Source organism: Sturnira hondurensis, unplaced genomic scaffold, assembly GCF_014824575.4.
Source record: "Sturnira hondurensis isolate 20B ecotype Veracruz unplaced genomic scaffold, ASM1482457v3 Scaffold0023633, whole genome shotgun sequence".
Taxonomy (NCBI): domain Eukaryota; kingdom Metazoa; phylum Chordata; class Mammalia; order Chiroptera; family Phyllostomidae; genus Sturnira; species Sturnira hondurensis.
The window spans coordinates 2,110-24,231 of record NW_028096264.1 but is presented as its reverse complement, the minus strand read 5'-3'; the positions used below and the strand labels follow the sequence as shown (position 1 = coordinate 24,231).

Below are 22,122 nucleotides of genomic sequence, written 5' to 3'. Positions count from 1 at the left end.
CTGGACAGGAACAATTGCTGTTTTTAAACTTTGTGCAATTCTCTCTACTAATATTCTGCTTTACAGCAATACCTGAAACCTACCAATAGCTCTCTACTCTGAATTATGATATTTTAAGGTGCGGTTTTTATTATATACTTTTCTAAATTTTTACATTTTTCAAGCCACTTTCATGTGTAAATTCTTTTGGGTTATGAGAACTGTGTAATTTCACAGAAGTATTTCACTGTTTATGAACATAGAATTGCACTTTTCTGTGCTTTCCCTTACATATAACAAGGCAGTAGGTTCAGCTATACAATTTTCTGCAATCTCTGTTTTCATGGTGTTTTTATAGTGTGATTTCTCATATGCCACATAAGAGGTGAATGCTGAAAAACGTGATTTACAATGTTGCGTATGTTTGGATATAGGGTAAAATATTGCCAAAGTCTCCATGTCTGAACAGTTTTTCTCTAGATGGATGTGTCTCATATTGGGTAAGGCACCTCTGATAAAAAATACACTTGTTATATGCACTACTTTTTATGGTTCCTCTCCAGTATGCATGATCTGATGTCGAAACGTTTTGTCACATAGTTCACACTCATAAGTCTTGTTTCCCGTATGAATTTTCTGAAGTTTAATAAGGGTTGTAAGTGGCTGAAGGCTTTATCCCATTTTGCACATTTAATAGGCTTAACTACAGTATAAATAGACTTTGTGATGAATGAGCATTGAGGACTGGTTGAAGCTTATGACACATAAGGTACAGGTATAAGATATTCCTGTGTTGTGAATTGTTTGATGTTGAGTAAGGTTTGAGGGCTGCAAAGATGCTTTATCAGATGCTGAACACTTACAATTTGAATTTTCCAGCTCTAACAAAGGTTACATTAGAGGTTTACCAATTTACCAAATATTTCACATATATAGGGCTTCTCTTCAGTGTGAATCATCTAATGTTGAGTAAGGCTTGAGGTCGACCTAAAGACTGCCCTATTGGGAAAATTCATTTGACTTCTCTCCAGTGTGAATTTTCAGATGTCGAGCGAGGTGTGAGTTCAGCCTAAAAGCTTTGCCACATTGAGTATATTCATAAGGCTTCTCTCCAGAATTAATGTTCTGATGTTGAGTAAGGGATGTCTGATGCCTAAAGGGCTTCCCATATTGTGTACATTCATAAGGCTTCTCCCCAGTATAAATTTTCGGATGCCGAGTAAGTGTTGACCATTGCCTAAAGGCTTTGCCACATTGTGTATATTCATAAGACTTCTCTCCAGTATGAATGTTCTGATGTCGAGTAAGGTGTGAGGTCAACCTAGATGCTTTGCCAGATTGTGTACATTCATAAGGCTTCTCTTCTGTATGAATATTCTGATGTTCAGTAAGGTGTAAGGTCAACCTAAAGGCTTTGCCACATTGAGTACAATCATAAGGTTTCTCTGCAGTATGACCTGTCTGATGGGACATAAGGGTTGAGGACCGTGTAAATGTTTTGTCACATTGTGTACATTTATAAAGCTTCCTTCCAGTATGAATTGTCTGATGTCTCGTAAGGTTTGAGATCCACCTAAAGGCTTTGCAACATTTTCTGCATTTATAAGACTCCTTTTCCGTATGAATTTTCTGAGCTTATGTGAGGTTTGACGACCTCCTGAATGCTTCTGAACATTCTCTACTGATAGGAGAATTTTCAACAGTATGAATTCTCTCATGCTCAGCAAGATTATAGGACTCTCTAAATTCATTGTCACATGCACTACATTTGAAAAATTTCTCTCCTGTATCAATTTTCTGATGATCATTAACATTTGAGGACAGGCTTTAGCACATTCTCTACATTCATCAGAGTTGTGTCCCATGTGAACTGTGTGATGATTGGAAAAAGTTGGTGTTATCCAAAACACTTTGCCACATTCTTTACAAATTTCAGTCTTCTGTCCAACATAACTTTTTTTATGTAGAATTACACCTGAGATCCAGTGACCTGTTTTAGCACAGTCTTCACATTTATGTTCTTTGCTGGGACCTCTTTTGTTAAGTATATTGAAATTTGATATTTGATTGGAGCATTTCCTGCGTGTTAAATATTTGCAAACATTCTCCCTGACAGATATATTCATTTGTTCAGTGCCATTTGAGGATTGCTTTAAGCATTGGACATTATGACTTTGCTTGTTTGTCTTCTTCTCAGTAGGAACAACCTGATGAATATTGTGAACTGACGTTTTTTCAAAAACTTCTCCACCGTCATAATGGCTGTCTGCAAGCTGACTCTTTGGCTGGACATTAGAATTTGACTCATGGATAAAACTCTTCCAATGTTCACTGCATTGACTACCTCTGTAATCATCACACACACTCGGAAACATTGAACACAGAAAGGGTTTTAGTGACATCTATAATTTCATTAAGCATATAAACTTATTTCTAAATAATCATGCTGTGATCCCTATAAAACTTTTTTGGTTTTATTAAAAATCATACTCAAGTTCAAGAAAATATTATGCAGTGGAATGAAAGAAAAGATCATTTCTGCAAAAGTACAGCATTTTCACAAGAAAGAAAATGTCAAATTGATCATATTTAACCTTTCTACGTGCATTCTAAATGATTACATTGTACAAATTAGTGACTGAAACCTTATGCTCACTCTACATTTCAAACGATTCAAATGATTACCAACACCACAACTTATGAGATATCTTAGATATTCCACAAGGTCTTTAGAAAAGGGTGGTCAATCTCAGTTCTACCATGGGCCACTTCAGCCTCATCATTCCCTTCAGTGGGCTGCATTTACTTTTAGGACCATGTGAATGTTACTATTCTAATGTAGGGGCAAGGAGTTTGGCGATGCCTCTAGGTAGGAAGAAGGTTCTGGGTTGGATAAAAGACGGTCGAGGGCCAGATTCAGCCTGGAGATCTTGTGTTTTCCATTTGTGCTTTAGAACAATATGTACACCTAGAATAATATGTTCAGTCTTTCTATTTGGAAATACATTGGTCTGTAAAGGTATCTGATTTAAAGTGGAAGTTTCCCCAGATTTGTAATATGTTTCACATCTTATATAACCATGATTTTTCATGAATCATTTTTAAACTTAGTTTTCTCCATTCAATCATCCTTTCTTCCTTGTCATAAACTTCCTTATCAGTATCAAAGGCACAGCTCTCATCTTACCAGTTTTTCTTCAAAAAATAGTTCTTCTATTCCTGACCTTTCCACGAAATACGGGTTCTCTGTAGATGACACAGCTGATAGACACAAAAGAAAGGTTCACAGGTATGACACACTGGTGAATGTACATCGGCCTTACAATGAATTTTTAAACAAATCACAGTTTAGAGTATTTTGAATCACTTAAATACTTTCAGGAGGATGATGTGTGGTGCAATGACAAAAAGTCACAAAAAAGGGGGAACAATGGCTGTTTATTCTCATAAAACACTGTCCTCATCTCCCTTGACACACAATAGAAATAGAGTAAATAAACTCCACATTCCCATTTTTTCCACACACATAGTGTGCAGTGTATTCAATCATCTCACTGTTGTCCTCCTTGTTCCTAATACGTGTTTTTGTTGTGCAGGACACACAGTGCTCAGACACCACATGGTGAACACATTACAGTGCACACTGAAAAAAAGGGTAATAGTTGAAATAACATAGACCAGTGCACTGAAGACCAATGTCAAGCATAAAAAGATATCATGGGCTTTGAAAAAGAAACAGGCATGATATAAATCTTGCAACCCAGAAACACTCAAAACCAAACGCCCACCACTTTTTCCCCTGAAATTAGAGTTTAAACTTGGGGTGAATGTTATTTCTTTTTTTTTCCTGGGAGAAAGCAAGCTCATAAAGCATAGTTCTTTACAGTTATGTAACTCAAAATTATACGAACTAATATTTTTGAAAGCTAAACCTTGTTTAAGCACCAAATCACTAAACAAAAGCTTCTTTTTTAAGACAAAAGTATTGTTCCTTAATTTCTATTTTCAGCAGACATTTCAATTCTTTCCAGTGGAAACAAAGCCTCCAGGACCCCATTCTGTGTCATCTGTACCTTCAACTTCCTCTATTTGTGGATAATAAATCAATTCACAAATGAAGTGTGCAATGCCATCATGTTTTTTAACTTCAAACTTTCTTTTGCCAAAATTGAGCAGTACAACAGCAAGAATTCCTCCGTAATCTTCATTTATAACATCAGCTGCTACATCTACGAGGCAGTTTGTATCCAATCTAGAACTTGCAGCTACCCTTCCATAAAATCCAGCAGCAGAGTGATATGAATGATAGATTTTACAAGGGCTTTCTACATTGGTTGCAGAGTGTAATTATTGGCACTGTGTAGGTTATAGCCAGCCACCCAAGCAGACTCCTTGGTTGGTGTGGTGGGGCAACCCTGGTGCATTATTAATGAGAGTGTGCACCGCCCTCCTCTGCAGGTGGGGATCATTTGCTGGACCACATGGTGCACATCTCTTCAGCGCACAGCATAAAATGGGAGTATGGAAGCACAGCTTGCCACAAAGGAACCGAAAGGCCTGAATCACATCTTTTCAAAAACTACATTCAATTCAGAAAAGCTACTTTTGAAAATTATATTTATTTGGGGAGAAAAGAGATAGGATGGTGAGAGAGATCAATGGGAAGTTGCCTCAGACGTGCCTCCTACTGGTAACATGCCCCACAACCCAGGAATGTACCCTAACTGGGAATCAAACCAGGAAACTTTGGCTTTGAAAACTGGCACTCAAGCCAGTGACCCATGACATGTGAGGCCAACATAGAAAAGTTTATATCCGACACACAGTGAATAAATATTCAGCCATGGACAAAGAGAAAATAAAGACTACTTCTGTGACTCAAAAGACCAAACAGCCATTTACCATTAAAAAAGCACAGAAAGAAACAATGAAAAGAATAAGGGAAAACATAAAGTAATGTGAATCTAAATTTCATGGCAATTGATGTATGGCTGATTCATATTTGAATCATGTCCCACAATGAATAAGTACTTATCTTTATTTATTTTGTTGTTGTTGTAAAGGCACAGGTTAATCATTGTGTCTAGCATAGTGCCTATCAAATAGAAGAAATGTATTACATGATTTCAAATGATGAATGAGCAATTCATTATTTATGCCTCTATACCATGCAACCCAGTAATAAATGTACATTTAATCAGATAAATTAGACATGTTTTTTAATTTGTTTAATTATTAAACTATTTGCCTGAAATAGCCTTCAATACAGCTCCTTGTAAATTTATCATCTGTTCAAACTGCACAGCAAGATTATTCATTCCTTCTTTATTTTTTTAATAATTTTTTAATTTAATTCTTGTTCAAGTACAGATTTCTGTCTTATATTCCCAACCCTGCCCGCCCCCCACCCCATGCTCCCCACCTCCCTCCCATTTCCACCCCCCACCCTTAGTTATTGTCCGTGTGTCTTTCATACTTGCTCATATCAGTCCATCCCCATTTCCCCTAGGATTTTCTCCCCTCTCCCCTCTGGACCCTGTCAGCCCGTTCCCTATTTCAGTGTCTTTGGCCATATTTTGCTTGCTTGTTTGTTTTGTTTAGATTCCTGTTAACGGTGATATAAGTACTGATCTTAAAACTCTCATTTATTTTTCCAATATGTAAATAAATGCTAAAAAGTCAATCAACAAACTTTGAAGAAATTATGATATAAAAGGAACCACCCTGGAAAACCAGTAGTGATAATGACTGACTGCGACTTACAGATGCTGGAGAACAAGTCTTTCTCTTAAAGGGCCTGATGCAGACCTGCAGCTACTCACAGGCTCTGACCTTAAGCCTGGGGAGAGCAGATTGAAAGCTGCTAGAGACATTCAGGGAGGTACTCAACTCTCTGGCTTCAGGGCTAAGGCTGGATTGGCAGCATTCTCCTACACAGATGTCATCTGAGGCCCTTCTTCCCTTGCATAACTCTCCCAATAAAAGAGCTAGAAGGTGCTATATGTGAGTTCCCACCTACCTCGGGAATGCTATAGCCCTGTCCTAGTGATGCCCTGAGACCATGCAAGAGTCCACTTGAGAAATCACCCAAGGTATATCCAGTGGCTTTTCCATACAAATGGCCCCTCTTGCCTCATGATTCAGACCCTTCTAAATCTCTCAAAGAAGGTAGATAGGCCCTTTGCATGCTCTATACTTCTGACTCAGTAGCCGAGGAAAAACAAAAGAACACTTTCTTTCTACGTTTTTACTGGTGTTCAAATGCAGCTGTCTCCATTTACCCTCCAAGTCTCTGACACAATAAAATTATCCCCACTTCTCTCCATCGTTCCTACGAACTTCAGTTTTTTCCATGTGTCCTCTTTTTATTTAACTGTTGTTTGAGTACAGTGTTTTGGTTTTTGTCCCATCACAGCCCACACCACCCCTCCCCAATGCCTCTCATTTCCACTCCTCCATAGTTTTTGTCCATTTGACCTTTATACATGTTTCTGAAAACTCTTGCCCTCTTTCTCCTCATCATTTCATCCCAAGTCTCCTCTGGTTACTGTCTGTTTGCTCTTTATTTCAATGTTTGTGTTTATATTTTGCTTGCTTCTTTGTTTGGAGGATTCATTTCCTCTTATAGCTGAGATAGTATCGTATTTGTCTTTCACCACTTGCCTTATTTCATTACCATAATGCTCTCCAGATCCACCCATGCTGTCCCAAAACCCAGGAGCTCCTTCTACACTAAGAAACCTGAAACACAAACTGAAAAGAACCTATGAACCCCAATGTTAATAACACAATAATTTACAATAGTCAAATGCTGGAAGTAACCTAAGCGCCCATGAGGAAATAAATGAATCAAGAAACCATAGTACATTTGCACAAGCACAAGGACATTCTGAAGTGAAACAGGAAACTAGATTGTCTCAATACCAGATGATATCACCGTTAACAGGAAACTAAACAACAACACAAACAAGCAAGCAAAATATGACCAATGACACTTGAATATGGAACAGGCTGACAGGGTCCATAGGGGGGAGGGGAGAGAATCATAGAGGAAAAGAGGATGGACTCTCATGAACAAGTATAAAGGACACATGGACAATAACTAAGGTGGGAGGCAGAAATGGGAGGAAGGTGGGAAGCACTGGTGAAGCAGGGGTGGGAATATAAGACAGACAACTGCACTTGAACAAGAACTAAATAAAATACAAAATTAAAAAAAAAAGACAACTAGACTGTCTCAATTTTTGGAGGTGCATTGCGCTACAGGAGAATCAAAGAGTCTAAACTTCAAAGGAATTTGTTTGCAACTCCCAGAGGGTTAAAAATTGTAACTTCAAAAACACGACATCTGGCCACAGGGTTCTATCTGCATCATATTCCAGGATCTCAACCACTTCCTTCATGAACACCACTTTTTCCACAAGAATGAAAGAAAAAAGAAAAGGGCTTAATGTACAATTTCTCACCAACGTGTGCAGATTTTCCCAGGTCCTCAAAGCAATGACAGAGGAGCCAGACTATGGAGGCCCTTAAAATCTAAAAATGAGTTAAGTGTATGCACTGCACCCTTTTTAAAGATTGTATTATTTATTTTTAGAGAGGGAGGGTTTTGGTTGAAACTAGTAACAGAAAAACACAGGTCACTGCAGTGTAAAAAGAATTCTGAAAACATGTAGGAGTATGACACACTGTTGGACACAAGCTGGCCCTCTCTGACAGCAACACATACAATCCTGCCTTTTCACACTCCTTTATTCTGAAGCACAGCTTCTCATAGCTTGCCTGAAAGTCTCGCTTCCTCTGTCACCACTAGGTTTCTCACCTGTGACATCTGCATCTCCATTTCCACCTACCTGGGGGGGCAGATATTGACTTTTTTCTGGAAATATCCCAGAGGTCCTTCTTCTGCTCCAAAAATGTGACCAGGACTGGCTTAGAAACAACAAGACCTGTGAACAAAATAATAATTATTATTTTAAATAATGTCTCAATTTCCAACACACTTTGAGTTCAGGAAAAAGGGCTGTGGAAAATTTAAAATATTCCAGAAGATCATTTTCCAAAATCCTGTCTCCTCATAGTGCCTTAATCATTCTAACAACATGCAAATATTTCAGATAATGAGCTGCAAAGGACTGCAGTTCTCAAAGCCTTTATTTTCTCCATGAGATAGCCTCCAAATCCTCCCTTGTGAGCATCAATGTGAACGTCTACCATACAAAGTAGCTTCCCCAAAAGATGTGAAATAGAAAGAAATCCTGGGGTCGTGAGTAGAAACTCTGAAGGAAATCATTCTCACCCAGGGAGAACAGGTTGCTGTAGTTCTCCAACATCACATCCGAATACAATTTCCGCTGACCTGCGTCTAGACATTCCCACTCCTCTCGAGAAAAATCCACTGACACGTCCTTGAAGGTTAAGAATCGCTGATGATAACAACAACAACAAAAAGGAGAGGCATATTTTTCCACAATACACAGGAGAGATCGCATTGTCATCTAACATGAAAACTGTTAGAAGTGGATTTCACCTAGGAGATATCCTGCATCATTCAGTAAGGCCACTTTGACCCTCTAACACTCTCCAAAGTATTTGGTAACACAAAGAACTGACGATAATACATGTGTCTACAAATCCACTGCAAAGACATTCATTTTCATGAAAATAAACTTTAAAATGTAGGAACACACACAGGTACACTGATTGCTGAGTGTTGTATTTCTATCATTCAGAATCAGGTATGGACACTTCTTAGCTACAAAAGCATGATGAGCTGTAACTGTAAGAAACTTCTTTAGTTTTCATTCAGACAGCAAACAATGGACTTTTGCAAAACTGTAGATTCTGATTCAGGAGTTGTGTGTGGGGCCTATGTTTTCACATTTTTTCAGAAGCTCACTTGCTTAAGTATGTTTATTGATTATATTCTCATAATTATCCCATTTTTTCTCCCCTTCCTCCCCTCTTTTCCTGAAATCAACATATCAAGTTGCCAATGATATCTATGAAATAAATATATGGCCTTCATTTCCCAAAGCAAACAGAAGTTAAAAAGACAACAAAACTGTTCAGATGACCTGTGATAGATTTTTCACACCCCTCAATAGTTCCTTGTCTAAGTATTACAAATGATAAAGGAAAAACTATTAACTCTACACTGAATAGAACATCTCAGTCAAGTGACTATCAGGTGGATTGGATCAATCCATATCCAGTGACTCAGGCATGCAGAAGAACATGTCCTTATTGGTGTGACACTACTGTCGAAATACAGAAAGGAGAAAGTCATTATCTGAAAATAATCATGGGTAAACACTCACATTTTATAATGTCAATCTACATCTACCTATCATGTTCAGTACACTCATTGTGTATTTAAATAGCAAGACTTCCTTATCAACTCAGCGACAATGTCTATTCTACTGACTCTCGTTTTTCAAAACAGTGTTTCTAACAACAAAATCTGCATTTGCTTACCTCTTTCGTACAGCGGTGATGCTGCAGCCACATGAACTCAAACATATATCCCTTCTCCACCAATACCCGAGTCTCTGAGATCATCCCAGCAAATATATTGCACATGGCTGCATTCCACCTTTCATCTTTCACTCAGAAGATGTGTTCCGTTTTTGATGGTTACTAATTAAAGGAAGGAATTCTTGACCTTGGGCATCATATATAACGATAATGGACAGAGGGCCCTGGCACATAGACATTAGTACTGTACACAAACTACTGTCCTTGACAAACATAAATAGAAATTGATACTAGTACAAAAATACAACCTCACTACCCAGCAACATGAAAAAAAGAAATGAAGGTTCCTTTTTCTTAAGTCAATCATATTAGGAGGAAAATGAAGCAGAGCCTCAGATGTAGGGGCAGGGCACATCCTTTACCTGAGAAGCTGCCATATCCTCCTGGTACTCTTGTTCCTCCTCCTCTGGGTTGTTCTCAGGAGATCATATGCTGAGGAGTCAAAGTAGCATTGTGAGAATGTGTCTTTAAAGGCATAGCCCTTTTATCTAATCCCACCACATCACTGGCAGAAGGACCTGGGAAACTTGAAAGACACACCCTCTCATCTCCTTTGCCCTGAGGAGGCAACATAATGAGCAGCTACGGGGAGACCACACTGAGTTTGTTTTTCTGCATTCCTGTGCTCTCTCCCCTCTTAGAAGTCCACAAACTGCTACACCAATAAGAACGTGTGTTGCTCTCCTGAACATCGCACCCAAGGGAGCAGTCTATTTTCTCCCCTGAACAAAGCCTGCTCTCCACACTCAGAGACACATTCCACAGTCCTCCTTCCAATCACTGGGTTCACCTGAGCATCTCCTGGGGCTACTCATTCCACAAGATTGGCCCACCCGGATAAGTTTAGCTCTGAAAAGGAGCTCAGCTGATGTCACTTCTCTTCAGGTGATCCAATAACAACCCAAAGGGTTACAGTTGACCTGTAAATAGCCTGCGGAATCCATTGAGATCAAAGCGGGACATCGCATCCAGAATCTGCCCTGCTGCCACTGCAGTTGCTTTCACAAATCCTCCAAACCCCTCTCCCTGTCTCCAGTGCATCTTATTAAACTCTGAGGATATCTAAGGGGACTTCAGCACACCTGCACCCTCGGGAGTAATTCGGGTTCCATGGCCCGGGTACTGACAAGTGCACAGATTGGTAGCTCTAGTTGACTTGTGACGTCAAATGCTGAGGAGTGGGGTGGCTCGCCAGGCAATGTCTCTCAGCAGAAAATTCACAACAGAACGGGGGAGAAATCTTGGGCATGAAGACCTCAGTGTTTCCTCCAAAATTGGCCCTCCAACCCGCAGCCAAGGCGTCAGAGTGTGGGGATGACGCCCCCCACCCCGCCCCGAACTCTAGACTCACCATTGTGGAGGCACAGCGGCGAGAATTTTAACCAAAGTAGCCAACCTCGGGCTTCCCCTGCACAGGAATGTGGACTCAGAGGATCTGAATCAAAGGGAAACACCAGTCAAAACAATATTCACCCGGAGACTTTGGCTCTATTACTACTTCAAGGAGTCTCAAAGACTGTGCATGAGCGCTTTATGTGCATTCACAGGGGTGGGAGTCTGAGTAGAGCACTTCTGGCCATGGGCGGTGCCTGAATACAGGCTTGAGGGTGGTGGAGACCTGCGTGGGAGAGCTGGGAAGACGTCGCCGGGTTGGGGCCAAGACTCCCCTCTACATGTTTCTCCTTGCTTATATTCTTTCTGTGAACACTCCAGTTTACTTCGGGACCATCTTGTACCGCCTCGACGTAATGATAAAATTTGTGAGATTTCCGTTAAAATGAAGATTATGATACTCCCATAAATTTTCGATGATTCTTTGACATACTATATTTTTAATCTTTCTCTTACCTTTATATTTACTATACTTTAGTACTGTGTGGCTCTCAATTTAATATATTAGGAAAGTCATTAGGGCCCAGCTGGTGTCCAGAAGATGAATGGATGTGGTGGAAAATCCTACAATTCGGTGACCAGGAGTGTCAAATTATAGTGTGGTTGTGAGTGGGATCATATTAGTCTCACTAAAGGGGTCAAGGAGGATGGAAAACACACTAGAAATGCTTATCTCCAAAGAAGAGGAAAACTGCTTTGTTTCCTCATAAAAATAGTCTGCCTATCAAAAGAACAACACACATGCTTTAAACATGAACATAGTGCTACAGCAAGACAAAACATTTTGTGGGCCTCCAAGGAATTCTGGATGAATTTTACATGAATTCCAGTGATACAGAACGTTTATTAACAAGTCCCACCTACTCATGACTCCACTAACAAATGAATATAAACTTCTAATGGGACTCTTGTGATTCAAACCACTTTCTGGAGTCCTCCTCCATGTTCAGAGAAAAAAAAGCAGCAATAAAACTTCAATATTTTTCCATTCAGTACAAAAAGTTGGTAACCATAGGACTCTAGCCCACAAGAAGTGGACAGAGTTTCTGGGCAGAATGTAGCTCAAGGACCTATTTTGGGGGATCAGAGGGAGGAATGATCCTTTACTTGACTCTAGATGCCCTGAGAATAAATACCTACCCCTTCTATTTCCTGTCCCTTATTGTACCTACTCACCTCTAGTGGGAAGCATGACTTCCTCTTGAAATAAGCAGTTCCCCCCACCTTCTTTCTTTAAAAAGGATTTTATTTATTTATTTTTTAGAGAGGTGAAGGGAGAGAGAAAGGGAAGGAGAGAAACACCAGTGGGTGGTTGCCTCTCACATGCCTCCTACTGGGGACCTGGCCTGCAAGTCAAGCATGTGCCCTATCTGAGAATTGAACCCTTAACAGTTGGATTCAGAGGCTGGCATTCAGCCCTGAGCCACTCCAGACAGAGCCAAATAAATACTACTGATATGTTTTAAAATATTTCCTTCATGTTTTCCCACTCTGAATGCCTTCAATTCCTATTTTTTCTCTTCTCCTCATCATTGTTCATCCTTATCTTCCTCTTTTCACTTCTCCTTCTTCCTTTTAATTGGATAATATTATAGTCATAGTTTTTTTTTTAATTTCTTCAGGTTACAGTGAGTTTTATGATACAACTTTGTGCAAAAGTAAACAATACAACAGTGTAAATATTTCAAAATAGCACTTTGTGTGGAATCTGAGTGCTCCCTTTTTAACTACCTATACCCAGCATTTCTAGTAATACATGTCTGGCTTTTGAGGTTTATTCCGAGGTCTTTGTGCTTCTCAGTCGTCCCTGAAAAAAGAAGGATAGTTCCCCATCCCTACTACATTGTGTGTATAGTAAGGAATGGGAGTCATTTAAGTTAACTAGACTCTTTCTTCAAAGGGCCTGAGGGCCATGTTCTACCTTTAGAGTGTGCCAGGGTTTTCACTTTTACTTCAAGAGCACCCCTAAATTATTTCCTAAAGTTCCGTTTAGGACTGAAGAATGAGGCAGGGTTCCACCCTCGAACACCTCCCTGCAAATGAGTTCCTTCATTTCTGAAGCCAGGACTATTGAAATATGGTGTTAAGTGCAGTGGAAAAGTTAAAATCATCTATCAAAAAAACATATTTATTATTTTGTGATGTTCACAATTTATACGTGTAGTACATTGAGTGTCGTGATGTTAAAACTGCTAATGTCCACATTGAGAAAGAAAACGATACACATAATTTTAACATGCAATCTGAACATGAAGAAATGCTGAACAATAGGCTATATATTACCATGGTAAATAGTGCAAGATTGATTCCCCCCAAAATAATTTAAAGAAAGGGCAATTTAAAACTCTAAAATACAAGATAGCTTTGAGAATAGGAAAAAGTCAGGAAAATACTTTCAAAACAAAATGCTTTTCCTAATAGGGTCCCAAGTCCCAGCTTTTCTCCTGGAGATAACTCAAGTCCAAACTGCATGAAGTTACCACCTTCCAATTCTTACAAATTGTGTCCTCAAATATACTAGAGACAAGCGTCAGTGAGAGGATGGCAACGAAAATCCTAGCACACCATTCGTGGGCATGTAAATTGTTGAATCTACTCTAGAATGAATGTAAACATCCCCTCGTTACTTTAGACAGGAAAGCCATTTGCTCAAGACATCCCACTTAGGACACATGGACATGAACTAAAGGGGGAGAATGAGGGTAGGAGAAGGTTGCAGCGTTCAGGGTAATGAAGGGTAAAAAGGGGATAACTATAATCCCATATTCAATAAAATATTTTTTAAAACAGACTTTCCAGTCAGAAAAAATATCCAAAAATTGAATCTCTGCCTAAAAGATCCATACACATTTATTGGACCATCATTCTCAAAGGCCAACAGAAAAACAACCAGGATTATTTACAATGTATCAGTACTTCAATATTATTTTATGTACGAAGAAATTAGAATGGAATATGTATTATACAACCATACAAGAAATAAATGTTTCCTTTTACCTATATCCATGAATTGTTTAGAGCATTGTGCTAAATGTACTAAAGGAGAGGTAGGCAAAAATGAATAATCACTCTTCTGTTTGCATAATCCAACATAAGAAAGACTAAGGAGTCTGGAAAAGATTTCAGAGAAGGTAAATAATATACTCAAATGCTCCATGAGCACATCAGAAGTAAAACTAAGCTACAGAACAACCATCATTCATAAACCACCTGAAATCTAGCTGAAGAGAAGTCCCAGGAATAAGCAAATAAAATGTACATGGAAATAGGTAGAACGAGCAAAGACATAAAATTGTTTCTGCCACTGACACCCAGCCATGTGACCTTTAAAAACTGGGAGAAATAACTGGGCTGCGGAAATTTCCCCTGAAGAACGACATGCATCTGAGCCCCACACATGTATCCCCTGATGTCCATGCCACTGGTGGAAAGACAAATCCCCATAAACTCTGGCTTTGGAAACCAGTGAAGAATTGTTAGACATAGATGGCAGGTACCTGGAGACGCATGATTCCCTTTAAATGGCATGAGCACAAAATTAGAAGGCCTCAGTCACCGTGAGCTTTGAAATCCTGGTAGGAATTGGATATGCAGAGAGAAAATGAAAGGTCTAGACACTTGGTGAGAGTGGGAGGACTCTCATGAGACAGATGTGATGTCCGAGGTAATTGCTTCCATTCTGAATGTATGTCTGGCACTAACATGAGACTGCGTAGAATGGGCACCATAACTGTATCTCCTACCACATGCCTACAGCTAGTAGCTCTACTATCCTGACTCCCTGATATGTTGCCCCACCAAGTCTCCAGGATTACCAGAGGTGTTGCAGTGGCTATTCCACAACATGTGGTCTCTGTCCCATCATGCTTCAGACATTTGTAATATCTATGAAAATGGCCACAGCTGTCTTCTACATATCCTGTAACACTTATGTGTCGTCCTCGGACTGATGCCATCAGCAGCAGGATATGTTGCACAGCTTGTCTTCTTCTAGTCACCTCTAAGACAATCTAAATTAGCAGCCAACTGAAGATCTCATTGTATCTCATAGGAAGTCGCCTAGAAGGGAGTAAGTGGCAGCACAGGTGGACATCCCAAAGCTAAGACATCTGGCAGACAACTTCACTCCCAACATAGCACCAACCAACCACCTCCTTAAGTAACAAACTGAAGAAGCAGCCTCTGTGGTTATCAGAGTCATAGTGAAGTAAGTCTAGCTTTGAGGGACTGACCCCATAAAAGTAGATATACCACCGCACTTGGGGTGAAAGTTTAGCTTTTGCTGTCAGTCCTCATAGTCAACTGACCCAGGTATAAATCCATCTTATTTTGGTGATAGGAAATCAAACCTAAACTATGATGGGAGTGTGTACACTGCCCACAATGGAAAGGAGAGCACAAGTGAAGGCCCCTGATTTGGTGAACCGAAAGACTGTGCCAGTGGATTCTATAGGGCACTCACTAGATGAGTCCACTTCACAAAGGGCAAGTAACATAGCAGCTCTACACAATAAATGGAAGCAAACACGGGGAGGTCGCCAAAGTGAAGATTAAAAACCTTATCCTAATTGAAAGAAGAGAACTTAGAGTCATTGAAATTACAAACAATGTGACACTAACCAGAGGGGAATTGGAGGGGGATAACGGTGGGAAAGTGGGGAAGGGTTTTCAGGAACAGCTATAAAGGACATATGAAAAAAACCAAGTTTGAGTGGAATCAGGGGAGGAAGGTCAGGATGGCTAGGATGGAGGCGAGTGGTGGGGGGTAAATAAAGAGGACTGTACTTCAACAACAATAAAATATAAGAAAGGAAGGAATGACCATTTTATTGGTAAGGAAATATGATAATGAATATTCGGTTAGCAAGTACATGTCACTACTACAGATTTACATTCTAAAATTAATCCAAATTGAAGACTTTGATTCATGTTACATGTCTTTTGTAACAGTATAAAATATTTAAGACGTATTGAAAGTTAATGTTAGTATATAAAATTAAACTTTGTTGAAGTTATTGTCAAAACAATAAAAACCAGAACTGTGAAGTTGTACTTCTTAGCACTTTAAAGAATTATTTTAGAGTTCTTCAAGAAGAGTTGTCTCCACTTTTAAAAATTAGCATTTGCCTTGCTGGTGTAGCTCTGTTAGGGGATGCTGGGATGCCAACCAAAGGGTGGCCAGTTTGATCGCCAGTGAGAATACATGTCTGGGTTGTGGGTCAGGTTCTCAGTGGGGACATGTGACAAAAAAAAAACAACATTGATTTTTCTCTCTCTCTCTTACTCATCCCTCCCTTCTCTCTAAAAATAACTAAATAAAATATTTTAAAATCATACTAAAATGGAATTATCATTTGTTAAGCACAGCACTTTGGTATTGGATAGTGAGCAGCAGTTATATAAAAGACCAGAAGAGAAACTGAGTGAGACAACTTTATTCCCCAGAGATGCTGGAAGACCTACACAGCAGTCCTGCAGTGGCTCCAGTGAGGATGTGGCTGGATGCTGGGAAACTACAAGAGATCCCAGGACACCTGATTTAATTCAGGGTCATGTGCAGAGGACTGTGGGGTTCCGGAGCTAAGGTTACATTGTTCAAAATAAACCAGAAAAAGCAACATCTTCATAAACTGTGCAGAGATCTTATCTACTGACCATGTGTGGTGAAAGCCTCAGGTGCAAGGAAAACTGTTGCTCAGACCAGTTGGCAGGAAGTCAGTCCAAGAAGGGACCACTAATTGTGACTCTGTGAGATGTTATGTACTGTGTGGAATTGCAGCAGAAGATACTGGCAGTTCAAGGCTCCTAGTTACACAAAATAAATTGCATCAATAATGGAGCAGTATTATAAAGTAGCTTAGCTGAACCTTTCAAAAAAGCACATATCATGTATTGTAATTATTGGAATGCTCCATTATGTACAATGAAATATATCAATAATGAGGATTTTTTTCACATTATTTTGTGTCTAAGGAAACCAAGGAAATAAAGCGTTACTACCATAACTGCACTGCATTATGGAATGACAAATTGTTATCTATAAACATCAGTGAATTTGGAGATGTAAACACATTCCAGTAAATTCATTTTTATTAATAAAAATAATCAATTCACACCTTATCTAAATAAAGAATGTCAATACAATTGTGTTACCATTTCTCAAACCAGACATGGCAAGCATTGGGGAGTGTTACTTTCCTTGCATATTAAAATCCAAGAGCGCAGTTTTCTTTGGTGTCTAACTGGAGACCAACTGTTGAGCAAACGTGACATACAGCACTGTTATGCACTGACGGTTGAACTGTCGATATTCCATCACGTATCACTGATGGCTTTTATATTCCAACCACATTAACTAATATTTAACTATGACTATGATGGGGACAGATCAGGATTTTAACAAAATGACATTTTTCTTAAAGGGAGATTTAGAAAAGTAGTTAAAATTTATATCATTTCTATATCTTAATATAATGCAAAGCAGCATGACTGCCATTGTAACGTACAATAAAATGCTGAGTAACATAAAACAAACAACTTCATTTGAATTTTTCAACACATTGAAAAATCATGAGATTTTTCTCACACATTGTACATTCTGCTGTCCTCAATCTACTATACAAATGTAGTCATGAGTGAAGATCACCTAATATACGAGAGTTGACCAGTGGTTAAGGAAACAATAATCACCCCAGTCAGTTCACACACAGCAAAAATAAAAGCATAGTAGTATTAAGTGATAAAAGACCGGAATCAGTTTAATATTTCCTTTTAAAATATTTCAAATATTGTCAATATACTATAGTTTATATTCTGAGCAATTATACATATCTATTTTTAAATTTTTATTTTTATTTCACTCTTATTCAAGTACAGTTTTCTGTCTTATATTCCAAGTCCTGCCCCCACCCCCACGAGTACAGACATCCATCCCCTCCACATTTTCAAGCACACTGGACAGTAACAATTGCTGTTTTTAAACTTTGTGAAATTCTCTGTACTAATATTCTGCTTTACAGCAATAAATAATCGAAATGTCTGCTGAAAATAGGAAATGAGGAACAATACCTTTGTTTTAAAAGAGAAGCTTTTCCTTAGTGATTTGGTGCTTAAACAAGGTTTAGCTTCCAAAAATATTAGTTGATATAATTGTAGAGTTTCATAACTGTAAAGAAATATGCTATATGAACTTGGTTTCTCCCAGGTAAAAAAAAAGAAATAACATTCACCCCAAGTTTAAACTCTAATTTCGGGGGGAAAAAGTGGTGGGTGTTTGTTTTTGAGAGTTTTTGTGTTCCAAGATTTATATCATGCCTGTTTCTTTTTCAAAGCCCATGATATCTTATTATGCTTGACATTGGTCTGAAACGTATCATTAGCTCTCTACTCTGAATTATGATATTTTGAGCTGTGTTTTTTATTATATACTTTCCCAAATTTTTACACCTTTCAAGCCACTTTCACCTATAAATTCTTTTGGATTATGAGATCTGTGTTATTTCACAAAAGTCCTTCACTATTTGTGAATATTGAATTCCACCTCACTGTGCTTTCCCTGATATATAACAAGGCAGTAGGTTCAGCTATACAATATTCTACAATCTCTGTTTTAATGGTGTTTTTATAGTGTGAATTCTCATATGCCACGTAAGAGGTGAATGTTGAAAACGTGATTTACAATGTTGGGTATGTTTTGGATGTAGAGTAAAATACTGCGGAAGTCTCTATGTTTAAGCCGTTTTTTTCTAGATGGTTGTGACTCATATTGGGTAATTCACCTCTGATAAAAAATACACTTGTTATATGCACTACTTTTTATGGTTCCTCTCCAGTATGCATGATCTGATGCGAAACGTTTTGTCACATAGTCCACATTTATAAGCCTTGTTTCCAGTCCGAGTTTTCTGAAGTTTAGTAAGAGTGGTAAGTGGCTAAAGGCTTTATCCCATTTTGCACATTTAATAGGATTCACTACAGTATAAATGTACTTTGTGATGAATGAGCATTGAGGAGTGTTTGAAGCTTATGACACATAAGGTACACGTATAAGGCATTCCTGTGTTGTGAATTGTTTGATGTTGAGTAAGGTTTGAGGGCTGCAAAGATGCTTTATCAGATGCTGAACACTTCCAATTTGAATTTTCCGGTGCTGACAAAGGTTACATTAGAGGTTTACCAATTTACCAAATATTTCACATATACAAGGCTTCTCTCCAGTGTGAATTATTTAACATTGAGTAAGGCTTGAGGTCGACCTAAAGACTGCCACATTGAGAAAATTGATTTGACTTCTCTCCAGTGTGAAATTTCAGATGTCGAGTGAGGTGTGAGTTCAGCCTAAAGGCTTTGCCACATTGAGTACATTCATAAGGCTTTTCGCCACTGTGAATTATTAGATGTTGAGTGAGATTTGAGATCTGGCTAAAGGCTTTGCCACATTGAGTACATTCATAAGGCTGCTCTCCACTATGAATTCTCCCATGTCTATGAAAAGTAGAAGCGTCTCTAAAGGTTTTCCTGCATTGTGTACATTTGTAAGGCTTCTCTCCAGTATGAATTTTCTGATGTTGAGAAAGTGATGACCACTGCCTAAAGGCATTGCCACATTGTGTACATTGATAAGGCTTCTCTCCTGTATGAATTTTCTGATGTCAAGTAAGGTTTGAGCTTGTCCTAAAAGTCTTGCCACATTGTGTACATTGATAAGGCTTCTTTCCAGAATGAATGTTCTGATGTTGAGTAAGTGTTGACTGGTGCCCATAGGCTTTCCCACATTCAGTACATTCAAAAGGCTTTTCTCCACTGTGAATTTTTAGATGTAGTGTGAGGTGTGAGAGCTGACTAAAGGCTTTGCCACATTGTGTACATTCATAAGGCTTCTCTCCAGTATAAATTTTCTGATGACCAGTAAGTGCTGACCACTGCCTAAAGGCTTTGCCACATTTTGTACATTCATAAAGCTTCTCTCCAGTATGAATTTTCTGATGTTGAGTGGGTTGACTGCTCCCTAAAGGCTTTCCCACATTCAGTACATTTAAAAGGCTTTTCTCCACTGTGAATTTTTAGATGTCGAGTGAGCTGTGAGAGCCAGGTAAAGGCTTTGCCACACTGAGTACAATCATAAGGTTTCTCTCCAGTATGAACTGTCTGATGGCATGTAAGGGTTGAGGACCGTGTAAATGTTTTGGCACATTGGGTACATTTATGAGGGTTCCTTCCAGTATGAGTTGTCTGATGACTTGAAAGGTTTGAGATCCACCTAAAGGCTTTGCAGCACTTTCTGAATCCATAAGACTTCTCTCCCGCATGAATTTTCTGAGCTTGTGTGAGGTTTGACGACCTCCTGAATGCTTCTGAACATTCTCTACTCGTAGGAGAATTTTCACCAGTATGAATTCTCTCATGCTCAGCAAGATTACAGGACTCTCTAAATTCATTGTCACATGCATTACATTTGAAAAATTTGTCTTCTGCATCAATTTTGTGATGATCATTAACATTTGAGGACTGGCTAAAGGCTTTAGCACATTCTCTACATTCATCAGAGTTGTGTCCCATGTGCACTGTGTGATGATTAGAAAGGGTTGGTGTTCTCCAAAAAACTTTGTCACATTCTTTACAAATTTCAGTCTTCTGTCCAACATAAGTTTTTTTATGTAGAATTACACCTGAGATCCAGTGTCCTGTTTTATCACAGTCTTCAAATTCATGTTCTTTGCCCAGACCTCTTTTGTTAATTGTATTGAAATTTGATATTTGATTGGAGCATTTCCTGCGTGTTAAATATTTGAAAAGATTCTCTCTGAGAGCTGCCGCAGGCCGCCGCAGGAAGGGTGGTCGCGAGGTGATGCGAGGGGCTTTAAAGAATGGAGAGGACCAAATGCTCTGCTGGCAAATGGCAACTTTATTCAAGAAACAGCTGTCTTATATACAAACTGTTAACGCCTGAAGCAAGACTGCAAGGAACTAGAAACAATGTTGTTTTTCAAAGTTCGTGCACTCCCTTAAGCTATCAAAAGAGCAAGAAGTTCTCATAACTATCTTGGAACATGACACCTATGCCAAAATCTTGTTATATCCTTCAAGGCTGGGAACGAGAAGGTTAGGAAAATGTCAAGGTACCCGCCGGCTCCAGGGACCAGAAACCAAGTTCATCCACCATTCTCACAGTGGAGAACTCTGTCCTTGATCCCCTGTGGCCTGGCAGGCCCCCACATTTCCCCCTTTTTTATTTTATATAGCGCACTGGCTCTACATCCTTTGTCATGTTCAGCTTATGTTTTTTGAGGTCTACGTATAAGCCACTGATTTGTTTGATAAAAAGCCGAATGATGCAAGGTATGCACAACAAAAGCAGAATAACGAAGGTACCAAAACCTATCCAATTATAAAGAAAATGTCCAAAAGAGGGAAACTGCTTGAATAAAGCGGACAAGAAATTCTGAGCATCTCGAGCAATATCTATGTTTAAAGGAGGGGCATTGATCATATCCTGAATCTCTCTATGTAATGTAACAAGATCTAAAGAAGAATTGCAATTATGCCAAATCCCTAACAAATGATTGCGAACCTTTTCCCATGGAAACTTAGTTGAATTATAAGAAAAGGGGGTGACACATATATGAGAGAATATGAAATGACACTTCAAGGAAGACCGAACCTCGAGGGAGTTTAAGTCTTCTCCAACAATTCTAACAGTACCATACAAAGCATTCAATTTCTGTTCTACTTTTCGGTCCCAGTCCTCTTGGGTTTGAAAGGCAATAGAGACGTTATGTGCTAGCTCATTAACAAAGTCTGCTGTTTGTACACCTTCAGTTAGGGCAATAGCAGCTGTAGTTGCTGTCGCAATGAGGGCAATCAGGGTGGTAATTCCTGCAATAAGTGTCCCTATAAATCTTTCTGATCGGGCTAAAATCAAATCGTTAGTAGCCTTAATAATAGCATACCCTGGATCACTAAACCAGGGGATTGAAAGGTTAACAGGTACAAAAGCGAAGGCAGGTTGCTTTATAACGGCAAACGAAGTAACATTCATTGATGCATTTAAACAATTGGTTAGGAAGCAGTTATGACAGCTTAAGTTATACTTTTGATCATATATGAGTTGAATATTTCCGGCTACAAAAGCATATGGATCTGGAATGCAAGCAATAATTGAAACATTTTTCTGAGTCCCAGAAACATTTATAGCATCCTGGTTTCCTAAATGAA

General features: G+C 39.0%; 1 protein-coding gene and 1 pseudogene across 1 annotated transcript; both read right to left on the bottom strand.

Moving 5' to 3' along the window:
- Positions 1-3,996: 3,996 nt before the first annotated feature.
- On the bottom strand, positions 3,997-4,489 carry LOC118981124 (deoxyuridine 5'-triphosphate nucleotidohydrolase, mitochondrial-like; annotated as a pseudogene).
- A 3,308-nt stretch (positions 4,490-7,797) lies between these two features.
- LOC118981120 (putative protein ZNF720) lies at positions 7,798-9,893 on the bottom strand. Its single transcript, XM_037037850.1, has 3 exons — positions 9,879-9,893; positions 8,279-8,405; positions 7,798-7,928 (listed from the first exon to the last, which is right to left on the bottom strand). Exons 1-3 carry the CDS (start codon positions 9,891-9,893, stop codon positions 7,798-7,800), a joined length of 273 nt encoding a protein of 90 aa, XP_036893745.1.
- Positions 9,894-22,122: the final 12,229 nt, after the last annotated feature.